The sequence below is a fragment of the Electrophorus electricus genome, chromosome 14 (genome assembly GCF_013358815.1).
Source record: "Electrophorus electricus isolate fEleEle1 chromosome 14, fEleEle1.pri, whole genome shotgun sequence".
NCBI lineage: Eukaryota > Metazoa > Chordata > Actinopteri > Gymnotiformes > Gymnotidae > Electrophorus > Electrophorus electricus.
The window spans coordinates 21979397-21991896 of NC_049548.1; the positions used below are offsets into that span (position 1 = coordinate 21979397).

The 12500-nt window shown below is 41.1% G+C and overlaps 1 protein-coding gene across 2 annotated transcripts in view; it reads right to left on the reverse strand.

Annotated features, from left to right (window-relative positions):
- Nucleotides 1-8328: 8328 nt before the first annotated feature.
- tbata (thymus, brain and testes associated) overlaps nucleotides 8329-12500 on the reverse strand; it is a 13717-nt gene continuing 9545 nt past the window's right edge. The window contains exons 7-10 of one of the 2 annotated variants that reach the window (XM_035533220.1): nucleotides 12400-12500; nucleotides 12183-12220; nucleotides 9825-9844; nucleotides 8329-8981 (exon numbers count right to left, since the gene is read on the reverse strand). The exon at nucleotides 12400-12500 is cut by the window's right edge and continues 53 nt beyond it. In XM_035533220.1, the coding sequence (XP_035389113.1) occupies nucleotides 8979-8981; nucleotides 9825-9844; nucleotides 12183-12220; nucleotides 12400-12500 (162 nt within the window). In that variant the 3' untranslated portion in view covers nucleotides 8329-8978. Of the gene's footprint in view, nucleotides 9845-12182; nucleotides 12221-12399 lie in introns of both variants that reach the window. The other variant, XM_035533219.1, reaches the window with a different exon arrangement.

Consider the following 12500-nt stretch of genomic DNA (forward strand, 5'->3'; position numbering starts at 1 on the left):
TTACATCTACAGGTCTGTGTGTTTTAGTTAGCGTAGTGTTTATGCGGTATTTACTGGGGGTTACATCTACAGGTCTGTGTGTTTTAGTTAGCGTAGTGTTTATGCGGTATTTACTGGGGTTACATCTACAGGTCTGTGTGTTTTAGTTAGCGTAGTGTTTATGCGGTATTTACTGGGGGTTACATCTACAGGTCTGTGTTTTAGTCAGCGTAGTGTTTGTCATTTTTTCGCACCCCTAAATGCTCCCCCACTCCCAGCCCAGTATCTTTAAAAATGTCACTACAATGTTTTATGTCACTTCAGTGTTTGTCAGTTTAATGTTTTTATGGATATCTACTCTCTGGATCTCACAAGCATGTTTTATGGCTCACATGTAAAGTAGAACTAAGGAAAACTGGTTCCATGAACCAGGTCATTTTGAATAATTATAAAGAACCAATTTGAATAATTAAATGCACACCAGAAGGCACCATTACAAGGTCCTACTATGAGTCTCAGCAATAACTTACTAAATAACAAAACAGTTTCCAGGAAGTGAAATTACAACTCATGAAAAGTGAATAATCACACTGAAAATGCAACAGTATGGTTGAAAATACATTAGACCAGTTAACATTGTGGGGAATCATTGTATACCAAAGCTAATGTATTATAAATATTATTATTATTATTATTATTATACATGTTACCATTCACTGTGTTTCAGACAATGACCTCAGTGTTACTGGACCTCAGTCCTGCCGTTGACCTACTGGGCCATAGCATTATTGCAGACTGGATAACTGGGTAGTACTTCCTGCAACAGGCCTTAAGGGGATGAAACTGTATCTAGATGTCAACTATAAATCAGAATGAACCCTTCTGACATACAGGGTTCCACAAGGACCAGTTGTTGGTCCACTTTTGTTTCACGCTTCCCACAAGGCCAAATCCTGCACGACTACAAAATTGCTGACCACAGCTACTCTGATGGTACTCAGGTTTACATCACCTGCTCTCTGGGAACTGCAGTCTGATAGACGGCATCGAGCTTATCGATAACAGTTAAATAAGCATAAAACACAAGTGAATATTTCGCCCCAAATGAAGGAAAAAAGAAGGTGAATCTCAGTTCTAAGTTTTAAATGCTAAAACAAACAAAAAAACTTGAAAAGCTTTGGAGTCTTAAATGACTCAAAACTCAACAGTCAGACTGTTACCAGCTGAAAGACAGAAACATTCAGAGACTTTGAGTGCAGAAGATCTAGAAAAACTCATTCATGCCTCAAAAATCCACCAGACAGCTAAAGCTTATTCAGAATACTGCTGCTAGAGTATTACCCAGGACTAAGAGATATGAACACATTACTCCAGTACTGAGGTCATCATACTAAGAGATATGAACACATTACTCTAGTACTGAGGTCATCACACTAAGAGATATGAACACATTACTCCAGTACTGAGGTCATTATACTAAGAGATATGAACACATTACTCCAGTACTGAGGTCATTATACTAAGAGATATGAACACATTACTCCAGTACTGAGGTCATCACACTAAGAGATATGAACACATTACTCCAGTACTGAGGTCATCACACTAAGAGATATGAACACATTACTCCAGTACTGAGGTCATTATACTAAGAGATATGAACACATTACTTCAGTACTGAGGTCATCACACTAAGAGATATGAACACATTACTCCAGTACTGAGGTCATTATACTAAGAGATATGAACACATTACTCCAGTACTGAGGTCATCACACTAAGAGATATGAACACATTACTCCAGTACTGAGGTCATCACACTAAGAGATATGAACACATTACTCCAGTACTGAGGTCATCACACTAAGAGATATGAACACATTACTCCAGTACTGAGGTCATCACACTAAGAGATATGAACACATTACTCCAGTACTGAGGTCATTATACTAAGAGATATTAACACATTACTCCAGTACTGAGGTCATCACACTAAGAGATATGAACACATTACTCCAGTACTGAGGTCATTATACTAAGAGATATGAACACATTACTCCAGTACTGAGGTCATCACACTAAGAGATATGAACACATTACTCCAGTACTGAGGTCATTATACTAAGAGATATGAACACATTACTTCAGTACTGAGGTCATCACACTAAGAGATATGAACACATTACTCCAGTACTGAGATCATTATACTAAGAGATATGAACACATTACTCCAGTACTCAGGTCATTATACTAAGAGATATGAACACATTACTTCAGTACTGAGGTCATCACACTAAGAGATATGAACACATTACTCCAGTACTGAGATCATTATACTAAGAGATATGAACACATTACTTCAGTACTGAGGTCATTATACTAAGAGATATGAACACATTACTTCAGTACTGAGGTCATCACACTAAGAGATATGAACACATTACTCCAGTACTGAGATCATTATACTAAGAGATATGAACACATTACTTCAGTACTGAGGTCATTATACTAAGAGATATGAACACATTACTCCAGTACTGAGGTCATTATACTAAGAGATATGAACACATTACTTCAGTACTGAGGTCATTACACTAAGAGATATTAACACATTACTCCAGTACTCAGGTCATTATACTAAGAGATATGAACACATTACTTCAGTACTGAGGTCATTACACTAAGAGATATGAACACATTACTCCAGTACTCAGGTCATTATACTAAGAGATATTAACACATTACTCCAGTACTCAGGTCATTACACTAAGAGACATGAACACATTACTCCAGTACTCAGGTCATTATACTAAGAGATATGAACACATTACTTCAGTACTGAGGTCATCACACTAAGAGATATGAACACATTACTCCAGTACTGAGGTCATTACACTAAGAGATATGAACACATTACTCCAGTACTGAGGTCATTATACTAAGAGATATGAACACATTACTCCAGTACTGAGGTCATTACACTAAGAGATATGAACACATTACTCCAGTACTCAGGTCATTATACTAAGAGATATGAACACATTACTTCAGTACTGAGGTCATTACACTAAGAGATATGAACACATTACTCCAGTACTCAGGTCATTATACTAAGAGATATTAACACATTACTCCAGTACTCAGGTCATTACACTAAGAGATATGAACACATTACTCCAGTACTCAGGTCATTATACTAAGAGATATGAACACATTACTTCAGTACTCAGGTCATTACACTAAGAGATATGAACACATTACTCCAGTACTGAGGTCATTATACTAAGAGATATGAACACATTACTTCAGTACTCAGGTCATTACACTAAGAGATATGAACACATTACTCCAGTACTGAGGTCATTATACTAAGAGATATGAACACATTACTTCAGTACTCAGGTCATTACACTAAGAGATATGAACACATTACTCCAGTACTGAGGTCATTACACTAAGAGATATGAACACATTACTCCAGTACTGAGGTCATCACACTAAGAGATATGAACACATTACTCCAGTACTCATGTCATTACACTAAGAGATATGAACACATTACTCCAGTACTCAGGTCATTATACTAAGAGATATTAACACATTACTCCAGTACTCAGGTCATTATACTAAGAGATATGAACACATTACTTCAGTACTCAGGTCATTACACTAAGAGATATGAACACATTACTTCAGTACTCAGGTCATTACACTAAGAGATATGAACACATTACTCCAGTACTGAGGTCATCACACTAAGAGATATGAACACATTACTCCAGTACTCAGGTCATCATACTAAGAGATATGAACACATTACTTCAGTACTCAGGTCATTATACTAAGAGATATGAACACATTACTCTAGTACTGAGGTCATTATACTAAGAGATATGAACACATTACTTCAGTACTGAGGTCATCACACTAAGAGATATGAACACATTACTCCAGTACTGAGGTCATTACACTAAGAGATATGAACACATTACTCCAGTACTGAGGTCATTACACTAAGAGATATGAACACATTACTCCAGAACTGAGGTCATTACACTAAGAGATATGAACACATTACTCCAGTACTGAGGTCATTAGACTAAGAGATATGAACACATTACTCCAGTACTCAGGTCATTATACTAAGAGATATGAACACATTACTTCAGTACTGAGGTCATTACACTAAGAGATATGAACATATTACTCCAGTACTCAGGTCATTATACTAAGAGATATTAACACATTACTCCAGTACTCAGGTCATTACACTAAGAGATATGAACACATTACTCCAGTACTCAGGTCATTATACTAAGAGATATGAACACATTACTCCAGTACTGAGGTCATTAGACTAAGAGATATGAACACATTACTCCAGTACTCAGGTCATTATACTAAGAGATATGAACACATTACTTCAGTACTGAGGTCATTACACTAAGAGATATGAACACATTACTCCAGTACTCAGGTCATTATACTAAGAGATATTAACACATTACTCCAGTACTCAGGTCATTACACTAAGAGATATGAACACATTACTACAGTACTCAGGTCATTATACTAAGAGATATGAACACATTACTTCAGTACTGAGGTCATCACACTAAGAGATATGAACACATTACTCCAGTACTCAGGTCATTATACTAAGAGATATGAACACATTACTCCAGTACTGAGGTCATTACACTAAGAGATATGAACACATTACTCCAGTACTGAGGTCATCACACTAAGAGATATTAAAATTATTGGCAAGCTTGTGGGTGCAACGACGAACCAGAAGCGTACAGAACCATATGGTAATCTTAAATGGCTTGGAGATATATTTTTGTTGAGTTTTTTTGTTGAAAACGTCTTGCAGACCTTGACCTGATCCACAGCGTTAAGACCACAGAAAGCCTGATGCAGGTGGACCAGGAGCAGGGTCAGTGTACAAACGCAGACAGACCACCATTCTCCAATGCCTGGGTTAAGACTTCAAAGATTTGGGAGCGAAACCTTAAACACGTGGACTGTAAATAAAGTCCCGGTTTGATGGAAAAAACTCAAATCCCAGAAGATAACACGTGACACGACCAGGTAGAAGCGTGTCAATGAGAAAACCTAGACCAAAAAATACAAAAGTAAACCTCGCATGGGGGAAATGTAATGCCCCTCAGTAAGGTGGGAAACATGAAAAATGAGATGATTTGAGAGAAAGTTCTGCTTTCTTTCTTTTGCCCCACACAGGACAGACAGTTTGTCAGTGTTGGACAGACACTACGGTGTATCATCACACATTTTGTAAAGTAGACTTGGCATATTGGGTTGAATGTTTCACACACATTCAGTGAGAAAGTGCAGCTCCGTCTCTCCAGTGTCTCTGCTCCCTGGACAGCCGTGACGTCTCCTATCGTCCGGTCTGGACGGCCAGGCCGTGTTCACTGAGTCTGGACTTTGTCAGTGTGGTTCTGTGTTTAATATCAGTCACTGTGAGCAGGTCGTCTGCTAAACTAATGTTTAGGGCCAGATATCACTGCCTTTAGCTCTGTGCTTGTGTGTTTAGTTTTAGTGTTATTGAGGTATTTGGCCTGATTGCATTTCGGAGTAGTCTCGATTTGTGACGGTGTTGATGAACGCAATGTCAGGACCAGCTGTGTGAGACTTTTCTCTGCTCAGCTCTTAGTACTGCAGGGCTTTCTAGTGGTAGGAGTGAGGGTACCTATTTTAAACGACGCCATTTACCAATTAGCAATCCTTGAGTAAGAGTGGAGACTAGCCTAGTGCCATTTGTTCTTGACTGTTACTAATTTAAGTGTGCATAATTACACCTGGGCGTCCCATTGGTTAAAATTTTTATTTGAGAGTGGCCCCACCCTCATTACAGTTTGAATGGGTCTTCAATGTCAGTGTGGATTTCTCTCTCTGTCTCTCTGTGTCTCTCTGACTCATCAGGTTTTTAGATCTTCAGCTTGGGGGTGCTGTTCTTAGAGGGGTGAGCAGTGTTTGGACTGTACCATACATATCACTTTGCACCAAGGCCAAAAAGTCCAACTTTGTCTCTTCAGATCAAAGTAGCTTTTTCCAAAGGTTTGCAGCATCTCCAACATGCTTTTTGTAAAACTCCAAACTCCAAACATGATTTTAAATGACCCTTTGAAAGCCAAACTTTGTGGGGTGTTTGGAAAATAGTTTGACCTTCTGCCTCCTTTTTATTTTCCTCATTGTCCGTTCTACATTGCCACTGACGTTTGATGGATGGTGTTGTCTAGGTGTGCTTATGCCATTATTTACATTTACAAATAATGGATTTAATGGTGCATGTGTGTGTGAGTGAGTGAGTGTGAGTGAGTGTGTGTGTACATGTGAGTGTGTGTGTGAGTGTGTGTGCGTACATATGTGAGTGTGTGTGTGTGCGTACATATGTGAGCGTGTGTGTGTGTGTGTGTGTGTGCGTATGTGTGCATGCATATGTGAGTGTGTGCATACATATGTGAGTGTGAGTGTGTGTGTGTGCGAGTGTGCATACATATGTGTTTGTGTGTGTGTGTGCGTATGTGTGCATGCATATGTCAGTGTGTGCATACATATATGAGTGTGTGTGAGTGTGTGTATGTGTGAGTGTGCGTACATATGAGTTTGTGTGTGTGTGAGCATGTGTGAGTTTGCGTACATATGTGAGTTTGTGTGTGTGTGTGCATATGTGTGCATGCATATGTGAGTGTGTGCATACATATATGAGTGTGTGTGTGTGTGTGTGAGTGCATACATATGTGAGTGTGTGTGTATGTGTGCATGCATATGTGAGTGTGTGTGCGTATGTGTGCATGCATATGTGAGTGTGTGCATACATATATGAGTGTGTGCGAGTGTGCGTGTGAGCATGTGTGAGTGTGCGTACATATGAGTTTGTGTGTGTGTGTGTGTGAGCATGTGTGAGTGTGCGTACATATGTGAGTTTGTGTGTGTCTGTGTGTGCATATGTGTGCGTATGTGTGCATGCATATGTGAGTGTGTGCATACATATATGAGTGTGTGTGAGTGTGTGTGTGTGAGCATGTGTGAGTGTGCGTACATATGTGTTTGTGTGCGTGTGTGTGTATGTGTGCATGCATATGTGAGTGTGTGCATACATATATGAGTGTGTGTGAGTGTGTGTGTGTGTGTGTGAGTGTGCGTACATATGTGAGTTTGTGTGTGTGTGTGTGAGTGTGTGCATGTGTGAGTGTGCGTACATATGTGAGTTTGTGTGTGTGTGTGTGTGTGCATGTGTGAGTGTGCGTACATATGTGAGTTTGTGTGTGTGTGTGTGTGTGTGTGTGTGTGTGTGTGTGTGTGTGCCTATGTGTGCATATGTGTGCATGCATATGTCAGTGTGTGCATACATATATGAGTGTGTGAGTGTGTGTGTATGTGTGAGTGTGCGTACATATGTGAGTTTGTGTGTGTGTGTGAGCATGTGTGAGTTTGCGTACATATGTGAGTTTGTGTGTGAGTGTGCGTATGTGTGCATGCATATGTGAGTGTGTGCATACATATATGAGTGTGTGTGTGTGTGTGTGTGAGTGTGTGTGAGTGTGCATACATATATGAGTTTGTGTGTGTGTGTATGTGTGCATGCATATGTGAGTGTGTGTGCGTATGTGTGCATGCATATGTGAGTGTGCATACATATATGAGTGTGTGCGAGTGTGCGTGTGAGCATGTGTGAGTGTGCGTACATATGTGAGTTTGTGTGTGTGTGTGTGTGTGTGAGCATGTGTGAGTGTGCGTACATATGTGAGTTTGTGTGTGTGTCTGTGTGTGCATATGTGTGCGTATGTGTGCATGCATATGTGAGTGTGTGCATACATATATGAGTGTGTGTGAGTGTGTGTGTGAGTGTGTGAGCATGTGTGAGTGTGCGTACGTGTGTGTGTGTGTGTGTGCGTATGTGTGCATGTATATGTGAGTGTGTGCATACATATATGAGTGTGTGTGAGTGTGAGCATGTGTGAGCATGTGTGAGTGTGCGTACATATGTGAGTTTGTGTGTGTTTGTGTGTGTGTGTGTGTGTGCGTATGTGTGCGTATGTGTGCATGCATATGTGAGTGTGTGCATACATATATGAGTGTGTGTGAGTGTGTGTGTGTGTGTGTGTGTGAGTGTGTGTACATATGTGAGTTTGTGTGTGTGTGTGTGTGTGTGTGTGTGTGTGTGTGTGTGTGTGTGAGTGTGCGCATGTGTGAGTGTGCGTACATATGTGAGTTTGTGTGTGTCTGTGTGTGTGTGCCTATGTGTGCATATGTGTGCATGCATATGTGAGTGTGTGTGTGTGTGTGTGTGTTTAAACTCTGGGACATGGACTAGGTGTGTTTATTTTGACCTCACATGACACTTTAATTACAGACATGTTGACACAGTTCAGATAATTTAAGGATTTTTGATGGCAATTAGTGGCACCAGATTAAATGTTGATGAAGATGTGATCTCTTTACATGTGGGAATAATTATGCAAATGATATTGACTTTCCTCATACTTCAGTAGTTCTTGTAGATTCATGACATATAATTAAGTTCATTTCAATTCCAGGATGTAAAACAACAAAATATGAAAACGTTCGTACTTATGCAGGCACTGTAATGGCTTTAGAAAATAAACATTCAAATCGAATACGGAAAACCAGTAATTTACTGAAGCTGCTCATTTAAGTTCATGAAAGTCAAAGATAGAAAATCATGATTAATGTTTTGCCGTCTCCAAACTGCAGGAACGTGTCATTTTCACACATGGTGTATTTTAGTCTGCTTTAATAGTGTAAGTACACAGCTGTGCTGAAATAAAAGCTAAATAAGACCAGAATAAACAACCTCACTGTTTAATTACTGAAAACATCCGAAGCTTTTGTGGGTGTGGTGCGGCCATCCTCAGATACCTGTGTGTGTGTCATCAGACTCCTTATACCAGACTCTTAATATCAGACTTCAGTGTGTTGAGCCAGAGCAAGAATGAGCTGAAATATCTTCACTATACTCAAAACAAAACAAGGTGTAAACAAGGAGTATAAACAAGGTGTAAACAGTACTGTTGAAAAACAACTTGTGTAAAAAAGCACAAGTAATTAAAAATTCTTGTGTGTGTTCTTTGTGTGTGTGTGTGTGTGTGTGTGTGTGTGTGTGTGTGTATACGTGCATGTGTGTGTTTGTGGTTGTGTGCGCGCATGAGTGTGTTAGCGATTATGCTCATGGTGACGTGCAGAGTCGTGTGTGTGTGTGTGTGGTGTATGGATGCATGTGTTTGTTTGTTGTGCGTGTGTGTGTGTGTTAGCAACTGCTCATGCTGATGTGCTGAGGCATTGTGCGTGTGTGTGTGTTTGTATGGATCCATGCGTGCATGTGTGTGTGTGTGTATATGCATGCATGTGTGTGTTTGTTGTGTGTGTGCATGTGTGTTAGCGACTGCTCATGCTGATGTGCTGAGGCATTGTTTGTGTATGTGTATGTGTGTGTGTTAGCGACTGTGCTCATGCTGATGTGCTGAGGCATTGTGTGTGTGTGTGTTGTGTGTGTGTGTGTGTATGCATGCATGTATTTGTTTGTTGTTGTGTGTGTGCGTGTGTTTTGTGCTAGCAACTGAGCTCATGCTGACATGCTGAGCCAATGCGTGTGTGTGTGTGTGTGTGTGTGTGCATGTGTGTTAGCGACTGTGCTCATGCTGACATACTGAGTCATTGTCTGTGTGTGTGTGTTAGCGACTGTGCTTGTGCTGATTTGTTGAGTCATTGTGTGTGTGTTAGTGACTCTGCTCATGCTGATTTGCTGAGTCATGGCTGCTGATGTTCTGACTGTCAGCTGTGTGAACCTGGAGCACCTCGGCCTCACCAATCCTCTCTGTGAACACACACACACACACACACACACACACACACAACACTGTGAACACACACAACACTGTGAATGCATGCACAGCACTGTGAACACACACACACACACACAACACTGTGAACATACACAGCACTGTGAACATACACAGCACTGTGAACACACACACATAGCACTGTGAACACACACACACACAACACTGAACACATACATACACAACAATGTCAACACACACACACAACAATGTCAACACACACACAACACTGTGAACACACACAACACTGTGAACACACACACAACACTGTGAGCACACACACACAACACTGTGAACACACACAACAATGTCAACACACACACAACACTGTGAACACACACAACAATGTCAACACACACAACAATGTCAACACACACACAACACTGTGAATACCCACACACAACACTGTGAACACATACACACACAAACACAACACTGAACACATATACACACAAACACAACACTGAACACACATACACACAAACACAACACTGAACACATACACACACACACACAAAACACTGTGAGCTCACACACACAACACTGTGAACACACACAACAATGTCAACACACACACAACACTGTGAACACACACAACAATGTCAACACACACACAACACTGTGAATACCCACACACAACACTGTGAACACATACACACACAAACACAACACTGAACACACATACACACAAACAACACTGAACACATACACACACACACACAAAACACTGTGAGCTCACACACACAACACTGTGAACACACACAACAATGTCAACACACACACAACACTGTGAACACACACAACAATGTCAACACACACAACAATGTCAACACACACACAACACTGTGAATACCCACACACAACACTGTGAACACATACACACACAAACACAACACTGAACACACATACACACAAACACAACACTGAACACATACACACACACACACACAACACTGTGAACACACACACACACACACACACCACTGTTTTTACACTGTTTCCTCTCCCCACTAACGAGGTCTCTGCGATAACTACCACATGTACATATTAGGAGCTTGACTGCTAGCACATGCTAACACATAATTTATGCTAATATATGCTAAATCATGCATCCTCTGATGCCCAAACTTCACAACACGTTTAACTGGTGCTGATTCCAGATCAGCTGTCCACATTCTGATGTGCAGGATGAAATCAGAAAGCTTGTGTCCAGTCTGCAGAACTTCTACCATCTGACAAATCAGGAGGAGGCGTGCCAACACAGTACATTCTTCCTTTGAAACCGCCCCTTTGAAGCTTCCGGCATTTAGCTGTAGTTTCTTCACTGTGCATATATAAGACCCTTCTCGAACCACAAACATGACTCTAAAATATCTTCCTTTACCAACTTTGAGAAACTTTACAAACGTTTACAAACTATAGCTGGCTGGAGTCTAAAGGCATTTGTGGACTGTTGATAGGACCCAGTTAGCAGTCCCGCCTTTAGGCCAGCGTTGCCATGAGACCACCTCTCTTATGTAGGCGCCTCGTAGGCGTACAGTTCGAGCCCGCGCTCTTGTGCACAAGCTGTCGTCCACGCTGTGTTGTTTGGATCGGCGCTGGTCTACAAACACCAGCATGGTGCCCTCTACTGGTCACTATCATGTCTGCCTCACTGCTGTGTTGAAGATGATCCGACACCGCTCTACTGATCCGTGAAGAGTGGGGTAGAACCTAACCCGCCGTACGCACACCTGGTCTGTCACTATTCCCCTAACAAATGCACCATTAAGGTGTTTGTGTCTAGTAAGTGCAAGATATCTGTGGAAAAGAACTGGCCGTCGAGTGGAAATTCAAACTGCAGTAACTTATCCCTCATTCAGTGGCACCCTATCAGTGCTCAGCTGGTGCCTGTCCCAGCCTATCAGCTCCTCGTTACCATCCTCATTTAGAGACACTTGTGTGTTTGTACCAGCTCCTGTTAGTGAACCGGGCTGGTTTGTTATGTAGTATGTTCACTGTTCCTCCTGTATTGTGTTCCTGCGCTAATGAGCAGTGGAGGGTCATTTTAATCAAAGACTGTCCCACGCCTGTCCCCTCTCTCAGTCTCCGTTACGTTACCCAGTTACGTCCTGCTACCTAAACCAGTGTGTTCTTTACAGACTCTTTCAGAGGCTTAAATGTCCAAAGAGTGTGTTTGAGTACATTTCACATAAAGGTCGCGTTGCGTTTATCAGCCAGTCCTGGACGCACAACTCTCTCAGTCCTGGACTACGCTCTCTATCCTGAGACTGCTGGGAGATACTAACAGATGGAAGGATAGATGGATATTACCTGGCTTCTCATTCACCACCTCCTGAGCAGAACATGAACTGTGAAAATACAGATGATAGTTTTAGGATCTGAAAAACACATTTCACATTTAAAAATGTGCTGTCATCACTGACGTTAGTGAAGATTGGTCTAATGAATATTACAGAGTGGGGTGTTAGAATTAGAGAATTCGAGTCTTGGACTAGAGCCTGTGTATCATGTGTTAGGGGACCCTTGCCTTCTCAGCCTTCGTTTCCGGAGGGACAGTCCTAACGGTGGCTCAGGAAGTGACAGTTCAGTCTGCATAGTGTAGGGGAGTTGCTCTTCCTGGTGGGTGGA